The 26,074-nt window shown below is 43.6% G+C and overlaps 1 protein-coding gene across 1 annotated transcript in view; it reads right to left on the reverse strand.

Moving 5' to 3' along the window:
- LOC311134171 (SLIT-ROBO Rho GTPase-activating protein 3-like) overlaps window positions 1-17,881 on the reverse strand; it is a 97,293-nt gene extending 79,412 nt beyond the window's left edge. The window contains exon 1 of the mRNA XM_084167782.1: window positions 17,419-17,881. Within this exon, the coding sequence (XP_084023908.1) occupies window positions 17,419-17,485 (67 nt within the window). The 5' untranslated portion in view covers window positions 17,486-17,881. The remainder of the gene's footprint in view (window positions 1-17,418) is intronic.
- Between the last annotated feature and the right edge of the window lie 8,193 nt (window positions 17,882-26,074).

Consider the following 26,074-nt stretch of genomic DNA (forward strand, 5'->3'; position numbering starts at 1 on the left):
CATTTTACATTTACATTTTAGTCATTTAGCAGACGCTCTTATCCAGAGCGACTTACAGTTAGTGAATAATTTTTTTTTTTATACTGGCCCCCCGTGGGAAACGAACCCACAACCCTGGCGTTGCAAACGCCATGCTCTATCAACTGAGCTACATCCCTGCCAGCCATTCCCTCCCCTACCCTGGACGACGCTGGGCCAATTGTGCGCCGCCCATGAGTCTCCCGGTCGCGGCCGGCTGTGACAGAGCCTGGATTCGAACCAGGATCTCTAGTGGCACAGTTAGCACTGCGATGCAGTGCCTTAGACCACTGCGCCACTCAGGAGACATCACTGTAGCAATGTTTATTTTATTCAATGGTTAGTTCAGACTAACATCTCTAATTGGTAGCTGATGTGTTTTGCCAAAATGACTCAGATGTTCCACAGACCATGGCACAGTCAGTGAGATTTAATTAATAAGTGCAGAGAGCCTGTCTGCCTGTCAAATGCTAGGCTGAATCCCAAATGGCACCCTATTCCCTATATAGTGCACTACTTTTGACCAGGGCCCATTGGGGTCTGGTTAAAAGTAGTGCACTATGTGGGTAATAGGGTGCCATTTGGAACGGATTGACAATGTTTGTTTTCGTCAGTAAAAGCTGAGCGGCTACAGCTCTGGTCTGGTACGGTCTGGTGGGTTTCACAAGGATTTGAACCCAAATATGAATTACACCCAGAAACCTGAAGGTAAGTTTAAAACCAGAGTGAAATATGAAAAACCAGAAAGAAAGCCTCTGGTTGTGTCACGCCCTGACTCAGGGGACTCTTATATGTTGAGTCAGGGTGTGGTGTTCTATGTTGTGTTTTCTATGTTTCAGTCTAGGTGTTGTAGTTCTGTGTTTGGCCGGGTGTGATTCCCAATCAGAGACAGCTGTCGCTCGTTGTCTCTGATTGGGGATCATACTTAGGCAGCCTGTTGGCATGCATTAGTTGTGGGATCTTGTTCCGTGTTGAGGCTTGTTTAGTGTTCAGCCTTAGGACTTCACGTTTCGTTTGGTTTGTTGTTTTGTTGTGTGTTTATCATTGTAATAAACATGTACGCATTTCACGCTGCGCCTTGGTCTGACCCATCCTTCAACGAACGTGACAGAAGATCCCACCAAACACGGGCCAAGCAGCGTGCCCCGGAGGACCGAACACCCTGGACACAGGTGGGGAAGATTTGGTCTTGGGAGGAGATATTTGCGGGAAAAGGACCCTGGGCGAAGAAGGAAGCCCAGGCAGGAGAGGAGCAACGGCAACACAGAAGCCGGCCGAGGAGGAAGCCCGAGAAGCAGCCCCAATAAAAAAAATTTGGGGGGCTAAAGGGGTGGTCAGGGAGCGAGAGAGAGGAGCCCCGACCACTGCACCCGGTGGGTTTCCAGATTGAGTCCCTACGACCATGGGAGGAAGAGTGGGAACAGTATTATACTGAGGAGTCGGAGGATGACGACGACGATGAGTTTCTGTTCCCTAACTCGTGGGGGCTACCGGAGGAGTCCTCACTGGAGGAGGAGTGCCGAGAGAGAGAGAAGGATTGGATCTGCAGGGTAAGAGAGGAGGCCACCACATTACGGGGGCTGATAGCTAGAATAGAGCGGGAGAGATCCATTCAAGAGGAGGCACTGCAGGAGGCTCGTAGGGAGAAGGAGGGAGTAGAGGCACGGAGAGAGGAGCTGGTTAGGCAACATAAGGAGCGGGGGTTAATAGAGGAACCCAGTTATGCAGAGCTAAGTACTGTGTCGCCAGTGCGCCGGCACAGTCCGGTACGTCCTGTGCTAGCACCACGCACGTGCCGTGCGAAAATGGGCATCCAGCCAGGACGGGTTGAGCCAGCTCTCCGCTCCAGACCTCCAGTCCGCCTCCAGTCCGGTCCGGCCCGTTCCTGTTCCTCGCAACAAGCCAGTGGTGCGTGTTCCCAGTCCGGCCCTGCCTGTTCCTGCTCCTCGCACCAAGCCAGTGGTGCGTGTTCCCAGTCCGGCCCGGCCCGTTCCTGCTCCTCGCACCAAGCCAGTGGTGCGTGTTCCCAGTCCGGCCCAGCCCGTTCCTTCTCCTCGCACCAAGCCAGTGGTGCGTGTTCCCAGTCCGGCCCGGCCCGTTCCTGCTCCTCGCACCAAGTCAGTGGTGCGTGTTCCCAGTCCGGCCCGGCCCGTTCCTGCTCCCCACACCAAGCCAGTGGTGCGTGTTCCCAGTCCGGCCCGGCCCGTTTCTGCTCCCCACACCAAGCCAGTGGTGAGTGTTCCCAGTCCAGCCCGGCCCGTTCCTGCTCCCCGTACCAAGCTAGTGGTGCGTGTCGCCAGTCCGGCCCGGCCCGTTCCTGCTCCTCGCACCAAGCCAGTGGTGCATGTCGCCAGTCCGGCCCGGCCCGTTCCTGCTCCTCGCACCAAGCCAGTGGTGCGTGTCCCCAGTCCGGCTCGGCCCGTTCCTGCTCCTCGCACCAAGACAGTGGTGCGTGTCACCAGTCCAGCCCGGCCTGTTCCTGCTCCTCGCACCAAGGCAGTGGTGCGTGTCCCCAGTCCGGCACGGCCCGTGCCCGTTCCACCGGTGCCTGGTCCGGCACCGGTCAGCTGCTCCACTCCGGAGCCAGAGCAGTCCGCTCCACCGGTGCCATAGCAGTCCGCTCCACCGGTGCCCAGTCCAGCTCCGGTCAGCGGCTCCAGTCCGGAGCCTGAGCAGCCCGCTCCACCAGCGTCCGGTCCAGCTCCGGTCAGCGGTTCCAGTCCAGACCCAGACGTCAGCCCCTCTCCAGGTTCGGGGTCTCCCACACCAGGGTCCAGACAGGGCTTGGAGTATCGTGGGAGGAAGGAGAGGGGAAGCAGCGCGCCGAGGTCCAGACCAGACCAGGGGCGCAACAGGGAGGCAGAGAGTATGTGGTCGTCACGGCCGGAGCCGGATCCGCCTGTTATGGAAAGGTTGTGCGGTCGGAGTCCGCACCTTTGGGGGGGGGGGGGGGGGGGGTACTGTCACGCCCTGACTCAGGGGACTCTTATATGTTGAGTCAGGGTGTGGTGTTCTATGGTGTGTTTTCTATGTTTCAGTCTAGGTGTTGTAGTTCTGTGTTTGGCCGGGTGTGATTCCCAATCATTGACAGCTGTCGCTCGTTGTCTCTGATTGGGGATCATACTTAGGCAGCCTGTTGGCATGCATTAGTTGTGGAATCTTGTTCCGTGAGTAGGCTTGTTTTGTGTTTAGCCTTAGGACTTCACGTTTCGTTGTTTTGTTAGTGAGTTTATCGTTGTAATAAACATGTACGCATTTCACGCTGCGCCTTGGTCTGACCCGTCCTTAAACGAACGTGACAGGTTGCTTAAGACAAGTCAGTTCTCTGGGCTGAGCAGAGGGTGAATGTTTACAGTTGTTGTTTCACACCACACACACACACACAGTTGGATTCATATGGATATAGTTACATGTATTTTTGTGTGCAATGTGGATGCTTGTGCAGCAGGTACAGTATATATATCTACAGTGTAGATATATAGCTACAGGACAAATGTGCTTACATACACTACCGTTCAAAAGTTTGGGGTCACTTAGAAATGTCCAATTTTTCTGTCCATTAAAATAACATCAAATTGATCAGAAATACAGTGTATACATTGTTATTGTTGTAAATGGCTATTGTAGCTGGAAACGGCTGATTTTTAATGGAATATCTACATAGGCGTACAGAGGCCCATTATCAGCAACCATCAGTCCTGTGTTCCAATGGCACATTGTGTTTGCTAATCCAAGTTTATCATTTTAAAAGGCTAATTGATCATTAGAAAACCCTTTTGCAATTATGTTAGCACAGATGAAAACTGTTGTGCTGATTAAAGAAGCAATAAAACTGGCCTTCTTGAGACTAGTTGAGTATCTGGAGCATCAGCAATTGTGGGTTCAATTACAGGCTCAAAATGGCCAGAAACAAATAACTTTCTTCTGAAACTCTTCAGTCTATTCTTGTTCTGAGAAATGAAGGCTATTCCATGCGAGAAATTGACAGTCAACGTCAACAGTGAAGAGGCGGCTCCGGGATGCTGACCTTCTAGGCAGAGTTGCAAAGAAAAAGCCATATCTCAGACTGGCCAATAAAAATAAAATATTAAGATAAGAAGTCTGAGATATGGCTTTTTCTTTGCAACTCTGCCTAGAAGGTCAGCATCCCGGAGTCGCCTCTTCACTGTTGACGTTGAGACTGTCAATTTCTCGCATGGAATAGCCTTTTCTTTCGAAAACAAGGACATTTCTAAGTGACCCCAAACTTTTGAACGGTAGTGTATATGGAGGTATTTTCCCAAATAGAAGGTGATTTCTATCACCACGGCCATAACCAGTGTCTCTATGAATTGGTCTATCCATTACTGTAATAGCAGACACCTATCCAGTCAGTCCAGTGTTTAATTCCCCTCTGTTCCCCCCTCCCCCGACCAACTCATCATCATAAAGTTTTGTTTATTTTATTCAGATGTGTAGTGTTAGGGCAAAAAACAAAACGTGCACCCAAGACTGAGTTTGGGAAAACCTGCATTAGGGACTAGCAGATTTGTTTAGAGATACAGTAATACAGTAATGCACTTTTCTCCCTCCCACAATTACTGTAGTAGCTAGTCCTGTTCTGTCTGTCTGTGGCTCAGCTGTTGTGTTGCAACATCTTGACCTTTGTCTGGTCCCCAACCAACCCTGCTGCCTGTCCAGACTCCTATACAAACCTGAGGTCTGCTTATCGTGAAAATACCTTTGGCTAGCAATAACCATGCTGCAGAGAAATGTTCCTTCTAAACCCTCCAGGACTGCCATGCAGAAGAAATGCCATGCCGCACAGAGACACAAGAGATTGGCGCCAAAGTTCTGACACATTTGAACAGACCGAACACAGTGACGGGAAATGGCGGCGAGTAGTGCGGACGAAATAGAGGAAATGGAGAAAAAGCTGGTGAAGCAACAGCTGTGCTGGAATGCAAACAATATGGGTGTCAGTTCTGATGGTATGGAGTGGCAGGATGAGGGTCAAGGGTCTGAATGGTCTGTAGTGGAAAGACAATGGAAGAAGAGAGATCATGATTCAGAAAGTAGTGGAGCGTCTAGTAAAGAAAGCATAAAGAGGGCCAAGGTAGGAAGGAAGAGTAGTGATGTGTTTTAGTGGAAAGTAGTGATAGTGTTTGATGAGACCACAGGGCCTCACTTACACCATATCCGACTAACTAATGCCGTAGGGAAAGAGGTAGGTGAAGTGAAATTAGCTTGGTTCATTGGAAATGGTAGATTGTTAATATTGTGTGGTAACCAGGCTCAGCAAGAGAAGACTGTGAAAATGGAAAAGCTTAATGGGAAGGAGATTAAAAGCTATGTCCCTGGTGCTTATGCTAGATTGAGGGGAGTCATCACTTGGGTCCCAATATCTATGTCCACAGATGATATTAAAGACAATGTGAAGGGAGGCAGAGTGATTGAGGCCAAAAGGTTGATCAGTAGGAAAGAGGGTCAAAGAAGTAAAAGCTTATCAGTGATCCTGAGGTTTGAGAAAGTCTTGCCGGGAAAAGTACAGATAGGATTCCTTAGTTTCAATGTTAGAGAATTTGTCCCATATGCACTGTGGTGTTTTAAATGCCAAAGAATGGGACATGTAGCTGCTCAGTGTAAAGGACAGAAAATGTGTGCCAAGTGTGGAGGGGCACATTATTATGGTGAATGTGGAAGCAATGTGAAGGTTAAGTGCTGTAATTGTGGGGGAGAACACAGTGCAGCATTTGGTGGATGCCAGGTACAGAGAGAGGCTAGAGAGACTCAGAGATATAGGATCAGTCATGAGGTATCATATGCAGAGGCCGTAAAACAGATTGGTAGAACTACAGTGAGGACTGATGGAGCTTACATGGATGTACAGTACCAGTCAAAAGTTTGGACACACCTACTCATTCCAGGGTTTTTCTTAGTTTTAAATATTTTCTACATTGTAGAATAATAGTGAAGACATCAAAACTAACCAAAAAAGTGTTAAACAATTCAAAATATATTTTATATTTGAGATTCTTCAAATAGCCACCCATTGCTTTGCACACTCTTGGCATTCTCTCAACCAGCTTCATGAGGTAGTCACCTGGAATGCATTTCAATTAACAGGTTAATTTGTGTAATTCCTTCCCTTCTTAATGCGTTTGTGCCAATCAGTTGTGTTGTGACAAGGTAGGGTGGTCCTCTGTAGCTCAGCTGGTAGAGCACGGCGCTTGTAACGCCAAGGTAGTGGGTTCGATCCCCGGGACCACCCATGCGTAAAAATGTATGCACGCATGACTGTAAGTCGCTTTGGATAAAAGCGTCTGCTAAATGGCATATTATTATTATTATTATTATTAGGGGTGGTATACAGAAGATAGCCCTATTTGGTAAAAGACCAAGTCCATATTATGGCAAGAACAGCTCAAATAAGCAAAGAGAAACAACAGTCCATCATTACTTTAAGACATGAAGGTCAGTCAATACGGAAAATTTCAAGAACTTTGAAAGTTTCTTCAAGTGCAGTCACAAAAACCATCAAGCACTATGATGAAACTGGCTCTCATGAGGACCGCGACAGGAATGGCAGACGCAGAGTTAACTCTGTTGCAGAGGATAAGTTCATTAGAGTTACCAGCCTCAGAAATTGCAGCCTAAATAAATGTTTCACAGAGTTCAAGTAACAGACACATCTCATCATCAACTGTTCAGAGGGGACTGCGTGAATCAGGCCTTCATGGTCGAATTGCTGCAAAGAAACCACTACTAAAGGACACCAATAATAAGAAGAGACCTGCTTGGGCCAAGAAACACGAGCAATGGACATTAGACCGGTGGAAATCTGTCCTTTGGTCTAAATTGGAGATTTTTGGTTCCAACCGTCGTGTCTTTTTGAGATGCGGTGTGGGTGAACGGATGATCTCCGCATGTGTAGTTCCCACCGTAAAGTATGGAGGAGGAGGTGTTATGGTGTGGGGGTGCTTTGCTGGTGACACTGTCTGTGATTTATTTAGAATTCAAGGCACACTTAACCAGCATGGCTACCACAGCATTCTGCAGCGATACGCCATCCCATCTGGTTTGGGCTTAGTGGGACTATCATTTGTTTTTCAACAGAACAATGACCCAACACACCTCCAGGCTGTGTAAGGGCAATTTGACCAAGAAGTAGAGTGATGGAGTGCTGCATCAGATGACCTGGCCTCCACCCAATTGAGATGGTTTGGGATGAGTCGGACCGCAGAGTGAAGGAAAAGCAGCCAACAAGTGCTCAGCATATGTGGGAACTCCTTTAAGACTGTTGGAAAAGCATTCCAGGTGAAGCTGGTTGAGAGAATGCCAAGAGTGTACAAAGCTGTCATCAAGGCAAAGGGTGGCTACTTTGAAGATTCTCAAATATAAAATATTTTGATTTGTTTAACACTTTTTTTTGGTTTACTACATGATTCCATATGTGTTATTTCATAGTTTTGATGTCTTCACTTTTATTATACAATGTAAAAAATAGTAAAAATAAAGACCCTTGAAGGAGTAGGCGTGTCCAAACTTTTGACTGGTAGTGTACCTGTAGTAAGCGGACCTACTGTCGGGGCTGGGGCTTCTGATTGTCCTGGCATGGTTTGGAGGCCTGTTCAGAAATATTGTGCTCATGAATGTGCGGTGTCAAAGGACACTTTGATAATGAATAAAGTTGACTTCATAGCTTTTATTGGTAAGGTTATCAATACGACTCAGGTTGTGGAAAGCAGAAATGCCATGTTGAAGGTTGTTGTGGAGACGGCAAAATAGTTATTGGGGGTAACAGATGTTACTGTTGAAATGGTTGTTGACATGCTGAACAATCCTAAGGGTGGAGTGTTTCAGCATGATATAGATAAAGTTTAATGGGTTGGGGAAGGGTATTGGGGGGAGGGTGTGGTAGAAGTTAGGGATTTATTTGTTTTTGAAAAAAATAATCATGGTAGTACAGAATTGGACAGATCATGATCGATCGTACATTCCAGCACAGTAGGTGGCGGGATCCACTTAAACGATTGTTTGCGGACCGCCATGATATTATAGAAGAAGAAGAAGACACAAGAGATTGAACATCACTGAGTTTGCCCCATTAGTTTGCACTACATAGATCAACGTTTTTTCTGTGATCGAATCAACATTATATCAGCCCCTTTTCAATGCAACAAACCAAAACAAATCTAACTTTGCAAGATTGAGTCTGTGATTTTGTAGTAGGCAGAGCCAAAGCACAACAGAGTAGAATTCTATTGGCGGGGTAGCCCATGAGCGGTCTTTCAATCACCCGCGAGTGAATGCGCTTTTCAGATCAGAGCCGCGCGTATGCACATTTGTTGATATTCTTTGCTAGTTAGCGAGTCATTAGCCCAGTAATAGATAAGTATAGGTCAGCAATGGGGAGTTACTGCTTCCTACAAGTGCACAAAACATGTAGGCTACATTTCAAACTGTCTTTGAAAAGCCACTCAGGTAATTAAAGGGGCAGCGTTGTATTTTGAGACAGGCTTGAATATGCAAATAAGCAATAGGCAGAGGGGTAGCCTACATTGTCTAATTCTCTGTATGGTAATAATACTTAATTTTGTAAAGTGGTTTCTTGCATCATACAACACAATACAGTGCAATTTACAATCACCTATTTGGCCAATGGTGTTACAGACCACTGTAGGCTATATCATATAAATCAAAAAGCTATTTCATTTGAAAATGTTATGGGATTTGCTCCATTGGTTTTGTTGGTAGGCCTACATTATGCTCAAATAGCCACAATAGCCTATTGGCTAGTGTCTAAAACTGTAAGGGTACAGCCTCAGTGTTCACTGTAAATGCGTGCCGGAAGTTGCACAACATTCTCAGAATGTTCAAGTTTCCGCTCACAAGACCTAAAATGTGCTCAGTGCCCAAAAAATTTGAGGGAACATTGCTGCAGAGTGTAGTAGATCAGGTTCATGATGTCTGCCAGAGGACATGGTTCACCACAGCTTTGCAGTTTTGGTGGTTATACCCCCTGTCCCTGCATCACTGCAGAGTAGAGCAGAGTAAGGCCTACTACTCCGTGAACTGTCCCAGTGAGTAGTGTGGTAGCCTGAATGAGCCAGTTAGCTCAGTCTGAAGAGAGAGACTTGGCCAGCGGCACTCTCTCTGGGCTTCTCTCTCTCTTTCTGCTGTTAGCCAGTCAGTCTGAAGAGAGAGACTGGGCCAGTGGCACTCTCTCTGGGCTTCTCTCTCTCTCTCCACTGTTAGCCAGTCAGTCTGAAGAGATAGACTGAGCCAGTGGCACTCTCTCTGGACTTCTCTCTCTCTCTCCACTGTTAGCCAGTCAGTCTGAAGAGAGGGACAGGGCCAGTGCCACTCTCTCTGGGCTTGTCTCTCTCTCCGCTGTTATCCATGTGTAGCTGATCATATGACACCTAACACAGACTGACACTCCAACATAATTTGGCACAAAGCATGTCAGTGAGGCCATTTCCTGTGAATGCTTGTCTTGGGTGACCAGTAAATACTATTATGTCTTTACACACTCTTTGGTTGAATTCACAAATTGAAATTATTTGTGAGTCTGTGGGGAAATATGTATATTTAATGTGGTCATACATTTGGCAGAAGGTTAGGAAGTCTTTCTCTCTCTCTCTCTCTCTCTCTCTCTCTCTCTCTCTCTCTCTCTCTCTCTCTCTCTCTCTCTCTCTCTCTCTCTCTCTCTCTCTCTCTCTCTCTCTCTCTCTCGGACATGGACACACAATTCCGCCTTTATCTGTTGCAGATTTTTTGCATTGATTGTTGTTGTTACCATAGCAGCAGACATAAAACCAGAAGTGCAGAAGGAGAGGGAAGAAGAGAGAGGGACGAGGGTGAAAGCATAGCACACAGGGTGGGCGGCAGGCTGCAGTATAGGTGGGACATGGGGGGGGGGGGGGGGGGGGGGGGGTGTAGCATTATTGCTAGCCTGGCCCCAGATCTGTTTGTGCTGCCTTGCCAACTCCTATGGTAATTGTCACGCCAAACACCATAGGAGTTGGCAAGACAGTACAAACAGATAAAGGACCAGGCTACATTATTCCAATGAAACCATGATGTCTCATGACAGTGTAAGTCATAGCATGTTTTCATCATGAATAATACTGATGAGCAGAAGGGTGTCAACTGGCCCAGACAGTCATGGAATACATATGTATTATGGGGTGGAGACAGAAAGGAGGAACACAAGCGAGACACACACAAACACACCCTCCTCATTATTCTTCTCCTTCTACAATGATCAAAGGAAACACAACTGCAATAATGTCTTCCTATCTGAAAGATCTTTCAGTAGAAACAGATCTACAACACCAATGTTTCCTGAATTGCCATGGTTTCTATGTGCTTATCTATCTATGAAATGTATGCATGCATCTAACTAGATCCAACCAAATGAAGCATTTAAGCGTAAGACCTAAATGGATTGACTCCAAATGAGTCTAATGACATTAGAGGGAGTGGTCTCTAGCCAAGGGAATGACCCATGATCCAGGTCAACCAACCCTCATTCAGTTGGGTTTTACTTTCCAGTTGAGTAGGAGTGGGGGGGTTCTAGAAGATAGTGCTACTGAAGGTAGACGGCAGTGCCTTGCTGCATGCAGTACATCCAGAGGTTTGTTTAACGGCATGTGACTGTAGTCGAGCTGGTCGACTGAGATTCTTTGGAATGCATGCAAATATGTGTATGGAAGCAAACCAAGGTTAGCTAACAGACTGCAGCTGGGTTCCACTTCCAACACACCAGAAACTGTTTTCTCAAGTCTGGCTAGTATAGTGAGCTAGAGCTACAATAGGAGATGAATATGAAAGCAGGCTGAGTAATTCCATAAACATTAATGTACATTGTCAAAGAACATATACTGTACATACACTCATGCAAAGACATCAGTTGCTATGCACAGAACAAGGGACTGTGGTCTATTCCAGTCTGAACTCCTTACCTGCTGCATCATCACACTGTAATATACTATATATCCATCTGGAAATACAATTATTGCCAAAGCATTGAAAGCCATAATCGTCTTCATAATGGTCTCCCCTTCACACATTGCACCATTAATGGCGGTTGGTTTCGGTTCATTCTGACACATACCAGTTGACAGATAATTTATAGGAAGTGACTGGCTTGTTAATGAGTGGTTGGACCACATACCACACATGCATCCAGTGTCATGACAAGGTAATTAATGACGTCATCTGTCATGACCTGTCAACATAGCCAGGTAGTTATTGCAGGTTTAGCGCCATTGACTGTTCGTCATGGTAACGTTATGTTGGTTGGTCCTTCAACACTCTGTTGAAGTCAAATTCTCCCAAGAAAGTAGCCTGGTCCAAGATCTGTCTTTCCAACTCCTATGGTCAATGTTGGAGCCGTGACATTGACTGTAGGAGTTGGCAAGACAGCACAAACCGATCTGAGACCAGGCTACCAAGTAAGAACACATTGTCCAGACATCTGCTGCAGGTCCAAAAATAGAGGGCTGACAGCTGACTGCACAACAATAAATGCTGTTTAGTCAGCTACCTACCCAGCACTATTTAACCCAGATGCCAGAGCATAGCCCTTATAGCCCTTCTTACACCCAACTGAACTGATCCCAGACAGCCTTGCAAATGAGCTGTCAACTTAAAAGCTTTTCCTGAAACTGAGATGTCCTCTCACAGCCGCACGCACACACATGTATTAACGCAGGCATACGCACACACATGTATTAACGCAGGTATACGCACACACATGTATTAACGCAGGCATACGCACACACATGTATTAACGCAGGTATACGCACACACATGTATTAACGCAGGTATACGCACACACATGTATTAACGCAGGTATACGCACACACATGTATTAACGCAGGCATATGCACACACATGTATTAACGCAGGCATACGCACACACATGTATTAACGCAGGTATACGCACACACATGTATTAACGCAGGTATACGCACACACATGTATTAACGCAGGCATATGCACACACATGTATTAACGCAGGCATACGCACACACATGTATTACCGCAGGCATACGCACACACGTATTAACACAGGCATACGCACACACATGTATTAACGCAGGCATACGCACACACATGTATTAATGCAGGCATACGCACACACATGTATTAACGCAGGCATACACACACACATGTATTAACGCAGGCATATGCACACACATGTATTAATGCAGGCACACGCACACACATGTATTAACGCAGGCATACGCACACACATGTATTAACGCAGGCATATGCACACACATGTATTAACGCAGGCATACACACACACGTATTAACGCAGGCATACGCACACACATGTATTAACGCAGGCATACACACACACACATGTATTAACGCAGGCATATGCACACACATGTATTAACACAGGCACACGCACACACATGTATTAACGCAGGCATACACACACATGTATTAATGCAGGCATACGCACACACATGTATTAACGCAGGCATACGCACACACATGTATTAACGCAGGCATACGCACACACATGTAATAACGCAGGCATATGCACACACATGTGTTAACACAGGCACACGCACACACATGTATTAATGCAGGCATGCGCACACACATGTATTAACGCAGGCATACACACACACATGTATTAACGCAGGCATATGCACACACATGTATTAATGCAGGCACACGCACACACATGTATCAACGCAGGCATACGCACACACACGTATTAACGCAGGCATATGCACACACATGTATTAACACAGGCACACGCACACACATGTATTAACGCAGGCATACACACACACGTATTAACGCAGGCATACGCACACACATGTATTAATGCCGGCATACGCACACACATGTATTAACGCAGGCACACACACACATGTATTAACGCAGGCATACGCACACACATGTATTAACGCAGGCATACACACTACATGTATTAACGCAGGCACACGCACAAACATGTATTAACTCAGGCATACGCACACACATGTATTAACGCAGGCATACGCACACACATGTATTAACGCAGGCATACGCACACACATGTATTAACACAGGCACACGCACACACATGTATCAACGCAGGCATACACACACATGTATTAACGCAGGCACACGGACACACATGTATTAACGCAGGCACACACACACACATGTATTAACGCTGGTGCACACACACACATGTATTAACGCAGGCATACGCACACACATGTATTAACACAGGCATACGCACACACATGTATTAACGCAGGCATACGCACACACATGTATTAACGCAGGCACACGCACACACATGTATTAACGCAGGCATACGCACACATGTATTAACGCAGGTATACGCACACACATGTATTAACGCAGGCATACGCACACACGTGTATTAACGCAGGCATACGCACACACATGTATTAACGCAGGCATACGCACACACATGTATTAACGCAGGCATACACACACACATGTATTAACGCAGGCATACGCACACACATGTATTAACGCAGGCATACGCACACACATGTATTAACGCAGGCATACACACACACATGTATTAACGCAGGCATACGCACACACACACTCAAGGAGTCAACCAAGACTTCAGCACACTACAGCGTATGCCTTAAGCAAGGCACTTAACCCTAATTGCTCATGTAAGTCGCTCTGAATAAGAGCGTCTGCTAAATGACTAAAATGTAAAATGTAAAAATGTACAGCAACATGCTGCAAAGTGTACCACCATGTCTCATTAAAAAGCAGTGAGAGCAGCTCAGATTGTCCATGATGCACTACGGTCATACCCTGCTCCACACAAGGGGTGATAAGAGGGTTTCAGTGTTTGCTGCAAGTACAGTCTAAAATTAGTAACAATATTTCAATCCAAGTGTGATAATACCATACACGTGTCTGGTATCTGCTTAACACAGCATCTCACACTTTTGTGGAGAGAAAAGATCACTATATCTCTTAATTCAGTACAAGGTATATTGACAGAGAAAAAGTGTGTATGTTGTTGTTGGTTAGAAACATGTCTAACAGAGGGTATTTCCATTGTGTCATCTATCAAACTATGTCGTTGTGGAATTCATCAGACTATTATTGTCTTGAGGGCTATATTGTCTGCTCTGCTGTTCTTCGACAAGCTTCTTCAATTAACATGTTGGAGGGTAGAGGATTCTATATGTGCTCCTGTGTGGCTCAGTTGGTAAGAGCACGGCTATAGCAATGACAAGGTTGATTGTAGGTTCAATTATTGCAGGGATCACATACACTTACTAAAAATGCATGCACTCACTGTACTATAAGTGGCTTTTTAAGTGAATAAGAGGGTGTACTGAACCTTCATCCTCTTAATGTGTCAACTTGGAGCAGCCATCAGGTTTAGAGGAGTGCAGTAGAGATATCAAATCAAATTTTATTTGCCACATGCGCCGAATATAACAGGTGTAGACCTTACAGTGAAATGCTTACTTACAAGCCCTTAACCAACAATGTAGTTTTAAGAAAAATAAGTGTTAAGTAAAAAATAGATAAGTAAAAAATAAAAGCTAGCTACACTATATTAAACTCTGCTGGGTTGACTTTAGATAGATAAAGGATGATGGGTGTGTGAGGGCGGGCGGCTCAGTCAGTCAGACTGTTGGATATATAACACCGCAGGAAATAGAGTCTAAAAGTAGGCACCTGAACCTCGCAGTCAGTCTGTCAGTTCTGATACAGCTACTGTACTGTTCTCTCTCTCTCCTCTATGAGTTGTGGTGGTGTTGTGGTGGTTCTATCTTCTACAGTCACAGGCTGCGTCCCAAATGGCACCCTAAAGTAGCGCATTATGTAGGGATTTGGAGTGGCATTTGAGACGCACTCACATATTTAGCAGCAGCAGACAGACAATAAAACCCTTTCATGGTTCCATAATTTATGCTGACAACATATATTATTTATGGTGTTTCTGAACTATTTGCTGGTAGAGAGATTCCCCAGCCAGACCCTCTATAATTCCAGCACTAACACATTTCCTATTTGTGAGTGTAAAAAAAAAAGAAGAAGAAGAAAATGATGTTACATTAACTTACTCTGGGGCCTAACATGGTATAATGTTACTGATTAACAAGGCCATCCCTGGTCACTGTCATCCCAAGACATCTCTTCAAAAGATCTCTTCTCATCCCATCTCTTTCTTTGAATAGATGGACATTATTATATGAGTTCTACTGAAATGACCCTGAAGTGAAAAGATGGTGGCTGAATCCCAAATTACCCGCTTCCCCTCGGCCCTCCATTTGTGCGTTCACACTCGCCTATGCAATATGCGCAAGTCTCCCAAAGCTGAGGGAGTGAAAATTATCGAGGGTGTATTGGCTAATTAGACACTCCGATAGCCACTTCAACCGAGCCAGCATGGATGCAGGTTCCAGAGCGAAGTGCTATCCCATTTAATCATTTAGCAGACGCTCTTATCCAGAGCGACTTACAGTTAGAGAGTGCATACATTATTACATTTTTCATACTGGCCCCCCGTGGGAATTGAACCCACAACCCTGGCATTGCAAACGCCATGCTCTACCAACTGAGCTACATCCCTGCCAGCCATTCCCTCCCCTACCCTGGACGACGCAGGGCCAATTATGCGCCACCCCATGGGTCTCCCGGTCGCGGCCGGCTACGACAGAGCCTGGATTCGAACTAGGATCTCTAGTGGCACAGCTAGCACTGCGATGCAGTGCCTTAGACCACTGCGCCACTCGGGAGGCCTTAGACCACTGCACCACCGCAATATGTTTGGAGTTTGCGCAATTTCATACAAAAGAATTGAGAGGTGGGCCAAATTATATTACATGTGCTATATTACATGTGCAATTTTCTTAATTTTTGACCACTTTTTTCTCTGGCCTTTGATTTAGTCACACTAATTTTGGCCATCCTACAAGGGTAAAACATTCTACAAGGATAATTGAACGGATTGTGATAGAGACATGAGGTTTGGACCATTGGTTTTCTTAGAGGATTATCTACACAATTAGCATATTATTTTACCCATTGGTCAAAATATGCGTTTTTGATTGGACACCCTACAGGTGTGTTTGTTTGTGCCTGATTTTGAGACTTGACACATAAAACAAATGAAATACCTCCCAAATTAAATGTTTAATTGTTACTGAGGTTTACTTCTTGTAAAATGACAGGGGTAATTTGTTAATTCGAATTTCATTATTATTTAAATGTGGAACATAAATTGCATCATTCAAGTCACAAGTGTGTCCCGAAGTTGATGGGTTTATTAATAGGCCACTCTATTGATAGCCTCATAGAACCACCCTGATCTCGCGAGCTTACATTCTGTTATCTGTGTAGCAAACAGAATGTAAGCTTGGGAGATCAGGATGGTTCATACGAGGTTGCTCTATTTAAGTCACCCCTAGGAGTTTCGTCACCAACACGTGCAATGGAGGGCCTTCAGAACGAGTTTGTAGGGGGAGGGACTATTTGGGGATTCACCAGGTCATGCATTAAGATGATGATCCACTGTATTGGTCAGAGCAGGCTGTGATCATGTCAGAGGTCATGACCTTTAGTCTCTGAGACACTAGGCTACTACAACAGACCAGCTGGTGTAATGATGACCTTGGCTCTGAGAGTAATTTATTACATTCTATAAATGGAGAAAAATGGGTCACACAAACACACTTTCTCTCTTCCTTGTTAACCCTCCCGTTGTCCTAGGGTCAAAATGACCCGCCACTGTGTTGAACCAACTTTATTTAATTTTTATATTTTTGGGATCATTTGTGAGAAGGAGGCAGAGACTTTAAAGAAAGTATCACTGCCTCCTTATCACAAATGATCCAAAAAATATAAAAATTAAATAAAGTTGGTTCAACACAGTGGCGGGTCATTTTGATCCTAGGACAACGGGAGGATTAAGGATAAATGAACGATAACGTACCCCACATATTGTGTAATATGTTAATGCTGCATAACGTGGTGTTATGCATTTTCACTATTCTGTGGGAAGGTGTCCATGCACTAGACCTACTCACCTAGCAAATATGTAAGGTGCATTGTGCAGAGCTTTTACTGAAATTATGTTGAATAAGAGTTATTATCTGTTGAAAATCGATGTTTATCTGGCTTCAGGGACCTCTTGACCATGGGAATTCATACCAAAAAAACAGCCCAGTGAGCATAAGAAAGGCTTCTATTCATGGTAAAGTAAAAACAACATGTTGTTGATGCCATCAATTTCGTTCACTCCCGAATTGCAAGTTATGCAAGTCTACTCTTGGCTACTTGCTGCTCCCTCCACCTGAATGTAGGCTAATAGTCTAACATGACCGTCAAAAGACAAGCAAATACACACCCATAGAAACTAGTCATTTAATAGGATCTCTATGTACCAACCTTTCACTTGAGTCTCGTAATCCCCAATAATCTCCTTGTCCTTCTTGACTCTCGTATGAGATAACATGATTCTTTAGGAATTAATGATGGAAGCTTATAGACCTCGCCTTGCGACGACACAAAGTAGCCTACAAATCTCTTCGGCAGATAAACAGTCAAATGCGTAAAGCAGGGTGGGCTTCATGCGTTTCAGAGAACTTTAGGGTCCCAAATTGCGTTTGAGGTTGCAAGGCGATCAATGCGATTTTGAACTGATTAAAAGTGCAAAACAAATCAGGATAACACCCCTCGTCAACATAACATTTGAGAATGTCTGTAAAAATACAAAATACAAAATAATCTGCATTTACTGCATGTTCGGTAAATTATGTTTCAATATAACCACTGCCTTGCAGCAAGGGTTGCATCGTGCGATTTTCCATACGCCTTTCCAGCCACCCTTTTTCCTTCGAGTTCTCGGTCTGCTGCAGCAAGGCAGAAAGAGTTGGATGCGAGTCATCTCAGACTCCTCCCACACATGCCTCCCCTCACACACACGCACACACACACGCACACACACACACTATCTCTCTCTCTCTCTCTCTCTCTCTCTCTCTCTCTCTCTCTCTCTCTCTCTCTCTCTCTCTCTCTCTCTCTCTCTCTCTCTCTCTCTCACACACACACACACACTATCTCTCTCTCTCTCTCTCTCTCTCTCTCTCACACACACACACACACTATCTCTCTCTCTCTCTCTCTCTCTCTCTCTCTCTCTCACACACACACACACTATCTCTCTCTCTCTCTCTCTCTCTCTCTCTCTCACACTCGCTCTCACTCTCACTTTCACTCTAACTCACCCTCTCTCTCTCTCTCCCTCTCTCTCTCTCACTCAATTTCAATTCAATTCAATTTAAGGGCTTTATTGGCATTGGAAAAATGTATGCACTCACTAACTGTAAGTCTGCTAAATGACTAAAATGTAAATGTAAATGAAACGTATGTTAACATTGCCAAAGCAAGTGCAGTAGATAGTAAACAAAAATGAAATACACAATAAATATTAACAGTAAACATTACACTCAGAAGTTCCAAAAGAATAAAGACATTTCAAATGTCATATTATGTATATATACAGTGTTATAACAATGTGCAAATAGTTAAAGTACAAATGGGAAAATAAATAAACATAAATATGGGTTGTATTTACAATGGTGTTTGTTCTTCACTGGTTGCCATTTTCTTGTGGCACTCTCTCACTCACACACACACTCCCTCACACACACACACACACACACACACACACACATGCAGAGAGGCTAATTACAGTACAGTGGTTATGCAGATCAATCTGACAAAGCTATTTAGCAGTGTTGCTGGTGTATGTTGACAGATTTAAAAATGATGAGATTGAAAGAGCCACATAATTGTTAGCACACAGACACTGGTGACCTGGAAAGGTTGCCTTATAGACCACAGTTCAGCCCTCTGAATATGTCCCTCATAACAGAAGAGGGCTTTTTTTATATCTGATGTGGGCCTAATAACATCACTAACCTCAACATGGCTGATGTTTTTAACAACCATGTTGACAGTTATAAACATTGTCAATGACACAGAATGAATGCTATGTTATGACACAGCTGTCTGAATGATGAAAGATAAAAGGTTTTCATGTCCCTCCGGTGGAAAATATTACTCAGCAATAACTCTGTATGACTCACATTTCTAAGTAGCCTTCATTTCAAAGACAGTTTGAAGATTAGACTTACCAGTATGTTAGTGAAAGAAGATGACCTTGAACTGTTACCATTCTATGTCATGAGGCATTCTGTTTTTGACCATTGCTGATTCTCAACACCTTGTGCACAGGATCAAATGTGAATCAATGTCTAGAGACATGTTCAACAGATTTGTATTGTCTGAAGGTTTCATGGTATCTACGGATGATATGAGGAATCTACTAAAATTGTATTACTGCATGTCATATCTGATTCCAAGTAAAGCTTTGACTCCTGTTTGGGTATTATTTGTAATATCATCCAAAATAAGCAGTCATGCAATGAAGGGCAATAAAAAGACAGCATTGAAATCACAGTAAAAGACTGGATCAAAATCAGAATAGTACTATTGTCAGAATAGTATGTTGGCAGTGGCACTGCATATGAAATCATGAATGGTTCCAGAGTGGTATTTTTTAGAAGAGCATTCTTTCAGACACTTGGAAAAAGATATTGACCTGTGGCAGCCATCAACCGGACTTTGAACATAGCCAAGAAGCAAGAACACAAGCATTTCGCTACACCAGCAATAACATCTGCTAAATATGTGTATGTGACCAATAAAATTTGATTTGATTTGAGATGCATCACCATGCATTTTAAAATGCAATTTCTGTGACTCTTGAATGAGAATCTTCTCTTTGCCAAATCCTAACTCTCCTAACTCAACTCAGAGCCCCAAGGTATTGCAGTGAAGGAGCCTGGGAAACAATGACATCATCACTGTTCTTTAGACCCAATAAGGCTCCATTGTCCATTTCCCATTCATTGTTTGCATTCCAAATGGCACCCTATTCCCTATTTAGTGCACTTCCTTTGACCAGGACCTATAGGGCTCTGGTCAAAAGTAATGCACTATATTGGGAGTAGGGTGCTATTTGGGATGCACACTGAGTAATTCATAAATTTATGGGCCATGCTGGTCAACCTCTACTGTAGTGAGAGTCTGAAGACTAAAAAAGTATATATAATATCCTCTCTCACTCCCAGGGGTTTTAATAAAAAATATTTAAACACAAGCACAATTAAGAAGTCAGATTCATTACCAATTCTATTTTCACTCATGCCACATTAATGTATTGTCCTGCTGGTATTTATCCTGGTAATAACATATAATTTGAGTAATACCTCACTCCACTCTTCATATCTCTCAATGGTGTCATTAATACAGTGGTTCCCTTGCCTCTGGGAACTGACCTCTATCCATTTTACCTTATTGAGGAACCAGTGGGGAGCAGGGGATCCTATGCAGTGTGGCAGGGCTGCCTGAAAACCTTACTAGCTGTAAAATACTTGCTTCATCCTTCAACTCCTTGCCTCCCTCTCAAAGCTCATTGGAGGACGAGGTCTGAGGGAGGGACCTTGGCTGCTCTCGGATGAGCTTTGAGGGAGGTGAGGAATTTATTTAGGGAACAACTGTATGTTTTTGGATACAGCCAGGCTCTGGTAATATGATTACATTTGACCCGTGAGATGAGCCATTAGTGGAGGAGAGACACCCAGGCTTTTAATGACTGACCCTGAACTGACCCCTGGGACGGTAACACTGATAGGTTAGACTGCTGAAACACGGTTAACTGCCAGATAATTAATACAGGTCACTTTAGGTTGAAAAGGATGACAATGTCAATGTTTCTTCAAGACACTTTACTGTAATATGTCTCCTCTCAGTATGGGGTGGAACCTGTCACATTTACAGTGACTTTATAGCACTGATTAAATCCTGATCTAGCCGCTGTATTATTGAGATTGTAATCTATAACTTTTCCATCAAGATTTTGTAGTGACAACTGTGTTGATAACTTTATTACTTGGATTTCCTCGTAGGAAATATTAGGCTTAAGACACATTGAAATGAAAACATTTCTAAACAGCAGATTGCCTACCATTTTGCTGGGTGTATACATTTTCCTACAGTAGGTGTTAGTAACCTCCACTTGCTGTGCTGTGCTCAGAGTTGAATACTGTGTGCACAATGCACATTATACGAAACACACTACATTAAGCCTCAACGGTTCACTTCAGACACAGACACATTTCTACGCTTATGAGTCCACCACTTCCATGACTGCACAGAACCCTCTTGAGTGACAGTAGTATTTTTCTTCACTTACAATATTCTCTTGCATTCTCCAAAGTCTAATAATATGCCTCAGTGGTTCTGGGAGAAAATACTTAAATCAACTGGATTACATTTTAAACTCCCTTCTGTATTAGTGCTTCATGACTCAACTGTTTGAAGATGGTCCAAAATAAGTCATTTGATAATACTAGTGGATTTTTTGTAATGTCAGCGTTCGCTGTGATTGCTCCAAAGAACAAAGGAATGTGGTGTTGTCTTGTGGGAATAGCAGGCCTATTATATAATCTATTATAACGTTATAAGCCCCTGGCATCCTATAGGTTTAGGCTATGTATGAATCCTCTACTTCCCTGGACACAATCTTTATCATACACATGTGTTTTTATCAGTGTATGTAGTTGATTTTCTGATATTTATTTGGACAGATTATTGATGTGGTTACAAAGTATGGCATTTCAAAGTGCTGCGTTTACATGGCCAACAAGCATCAGGCTGCCCTCTGCTGGGAGAACAATACACTGACAGAATATGCTTCATGTGGAAACTTCTACCATGAAATTCACACAGCATACTGAGCAGTACCAGTACACATCATAGCACACACCACAGTACACTCAGCAGTAAACAGAGTCTCAGCCAAGGAGTCTGTGATCTAAAGAGGATTTCACGTAATCTATATAAATAATGTGGGATTTCACATATTCCAGTGTAACCAAGAAGAAAGGCACATGGACACCCACACTTCAGGTTGACTCGGTTTTTATCTGCAGTAAAAGATATCAAACAGTGATGACAGGCATTGACAGGACGGTCACAGCCACACGTTCACTGCTCTCAGAATATCTCTCTCAGACTGAATCCACGAAGTGATCGTATAGTATACATGCGTTATGTTTAGAAAATAAGAAAAATACAGAAAAGCATACCTGCAGTAAAAGATATCAAACAGTGATGACAGGACGGTCACAGCCATATGTTCACTGGTTAGGACACAATATATATTTTAGATGGGAGCAACAGTAGTGATACATACCCTCAATGTGAAGTAATATTTAACCATAAATACAGAGCACAAGTACAACCCTTTTATATAAACCTTTTAAGGTAGTAAGAAAATAAACATTCACTAATTTCAATAAGTCACCTGCTAGCAAATCACCTGCTGGCAATAGCTAGCGTGACGTTGTAGTGCAGTGACCAACGGTGCTAGTTAGCTCATCATTAATATGGCTAGCTAAGCCAGTAAAAACTTGGTTAACTTGCTGAAATAGGTCTTCAATACATTAACGGCAAAATAGATACATACATAGCCACATTTGCTATTGACTTTAGGATATATTAACCAGTTTTCCAAAAACACTTATGTTATACAGTTTTAAACAGTTTTTATATACAGAGGAATGAGACTCAAACCATCTCTCAGAATATCTCTCTCAGACAGGAGCTGGCAGACGAACTTCCCAAATAGGGGAGAAGCACTCAAAACCCACTAGTTGTTCTTTCAAAAGAAAATAGTACAAAAAATTGTACGTCCGAAGACCTCTCGTATTACCAACCTTACTACAATGGCAGCAAATATTTTTATGAATTCAGTAACACAAAATGAAAGGAAACTTTATTTATATCACCCCTTTTCCTGAAGTGAATGGTTTCACCCACTACTCTACCGCGAACTGCGGCGTTCTTTGATGTCTACATTGCGCGCGAGGTTGATGGAAACTACATTTTCACTTTGTTACACAAGCCCCTCTATAGTCCCAGTCAGTATTAGATAGAATGTTGCGGTCCCCCGCCCTTGGGGAAAACAACGTGTGGTTACCTAGGTTACCCCATTGGCTCAGAGCAAAAACCTCGCATTTTTCAAACACCAATTTTTTTGTTTTCTGCTTGTTTTAGTCAATTACAAAACAACATGAAAGAAAAGTTCAACATGTCAAAAGAGTACTTTTCAACATTGCCTGCTCCCGAGTGTTCGCGCTACTTAGAAAAAGGTAGTATTGTAGGGCTTCCCTCATGCTCCTTTTCATGACGGTGCTAGCAGCTACGTGAGTAAGTGCTAGCTAGCTACCGACTGGAACATTAAAGGTGCCACACATAAGATTATTTTGAATTTTTGCATGGTAATTTCAGAAAATGTACATAATATATCTGTCGCTAATAGTGTAAGGATAGTGTTTCACAGTATTACTTCCCCACCAGTGTTGTGATTGGCTGTGATATTCGCCTATTGATTTCTCCTGCTGGAGCAACATCTGTTGTCATAATGGGGTCCTGACTTTGTGGCTGTGTTATCTAGTGGAAATCCCTCTGTCATTTCCTGGTTGCTAAAATTCTACAGTTTGCTCAATTTCAGTTTATGTGAGACAACAAGCCCTGAATAGTGTAGGGAACCATCTAAAAACAGCTGTCAATTCGCCCTTGAGTCTTTTACTTTCGGTTTTGGTCCAATCAATAGGCGAATATCACAGCCAATCACAACACTGGTGGGTAAGTAATACTGTGAAACACTATCATTCCACTATTACTGCAGGTATACACTGAGTATACCAAACATTAGGAACACCTGCCTAATATTGAGTTGCACCCCTCCATTTTGCCCTCTGAACAGCCTCAATTCATCGGGGCATGGCCTCTACAAGGTGTCGAAAGCGTTCCATAGGGATGCTGGCCCATGTTGACTCCCCATGCTTCCCACAATTGTGTTAAGTTGGCTGGATGTCCTTTGGGTGGTGGACCATTCTTGATACACACAGGAAACTGTTGAGCGTGAACAACCCAGCAGCGTTGCAGTTCTTGACACAAACTGGTGCACCTGGCACCTACTACCATACCCTGTTCAACAACCTGGTCTCAGAGCAGTTTGTATTATTCTGTATGTAAATCTGAGACACTCCATTTAGTATGATATGTTATGTTTCGTATGGTATGTATTAATTTGTGAATGTCCATCACCTATTTCACATGATATATTAAGAATTACAATTCGTATTATATGTTACGAATTTGCAAAATGTACAATATGTTATGAATGAGCAAAATGTGTTACATGTTACACATTTCCAAATGTACTATATGTTACGAATTTGCAAAACGTATGATAAGTTATGAACTTGCAAACGTATGATATGTTTCGAATTCTAGCTAGGTGGCTAACGTTAGCTAGCTCGCTAACGTTAGCTAGGGTAGGGGTTAGGTTTAGGGGTTAGGGTTATGTTTAGGAGTTAGGGTTAGGGTTAGAGGAAGGGTTAGCTAAAAGGGTTAAGGTTAGGGTTAGGTGAAGGGTTGTTACAGGAGGGAGTCGCAGTTCCGGAGCGACCCACTAGGTGTCATCCTTCAACAACCTTAGGCACCTCCTCACTCACAATCTGGACTAATCAGTATCCTATAGGTGTCACCTGTGTCTACCTATTCACCTGTGTATTTATGCCCTCACTTCCCTGTGTTCCCTTGCTCAGTTTTCTCTGCTAGTTTCTCTATGCTCAGCAGTACTAATCAGTGTCTGATCAGAGAAGGATGTACAGGTCCTCGAGAAGTGTTCTCCCTGTTTCTTTATTATTTCAGTCATAGTTACTATTTCGTAATTTGGCTGTCAGCCTGTTTTTGGAGACTTATTTGCTCCACCTTTCTTTTATCGTGTTAAGTCTGTTGTTTTGTATCCTGGCTTCGGGACCACCAGTAAAGATCCTTGTTTCACCATCTCTGCCTACTGCCTACTGTCTATCCTGCACCTCACCTGGGTCACACCTCACACCAACCCTTACAAAGGGTTAGCTAAAAGGGATAAGGTTAGGGTTAGGGGAAGAATTAGCTAACATGATAAGTAGTTGCAAAGTAACAAAAAAGTAGTAAGTAGTTGAAAAGTTGCTAATTAGCTCAAATGTTAAAGTTGTCCGTGATGAGATTCGAACTCGTAACACCTACTCATCTACCCAACCAACCACCCTACTTTTGTACTTACGTACATAATAATACTAAATGTTCTGAGACCAAGTTGCGTTCAAAGATACTTAAATATTAGTGTCTTGACCATTCACCCTCTGAATGGCACACATACACAATCCATGTCTCAATTGTCTCAAGGCTTTAAAATCCTAGCCTCGTAACAGAATGTGAGCTCGTGAGATCAGGATGGTACGAGGCTATGAAAATCCTTCTTTAACCTGTCTCCTCATCTACACTGATTGAAGTGGATTTAACAGGTGACATCAATAAGAGATCATACCTTTCACCTGGATTCACCTGGTCAGTCTATGTCATGGAAAAAGAAAGTTTTCTTAATGTTTTGGGTATTATGGAAATTTTCTGAAATTATAATGCAAAAATTACAATACAAAAATCCAATGTGTAGCACCTTTAAGCTAGCCAAGACCAACAACAAAAACAAATGGACTATACAGCTACAATTAGTGAGTGGAGTTACAAACAGACTGTACTAAACAAGTTAAATGTCTTACCTGTGATTAAATGTTTTCCACACACATAGCTACGCCTACGTGTAGCCTACTTGGACACCGGGTCCCACATTTCCCACGCTGAATAGCCTGAAGTCACAGGGCTCTTCTCGCAGGCTCTATTTCCCTACATGGGAGCATTGCGAACCATAGATCAGGAGTTTTGAACTGATCACATGTACATTGAACAACACAGCAGCTTTTAGGCATGTTTTTTTATTTCTGTATAACAAAAAATCAACGATGAAGTTGGCTCTTTTACAATGGGGGTCAATGGTAAAGAATGCTTGTTTTCCCCAATTTGTGGGCGCGGTCGAGGGGAATTCCTTCTTATGAATATCAACTTGGAGAATACATACGTA

This window comes from Coregonus lavaretus (assembly GCF_964263955.1).
Source record: "Coregonus lavaretus genome assembly, chromosome: 8".
Classification (NCBI taxonomy): domain Eukaryota; kingdom Metazoa; phylum Chordata; class Actinopteri; order Salmoniformes; family Salmonidae; genus Coregonus; species Coregonus lavaretus.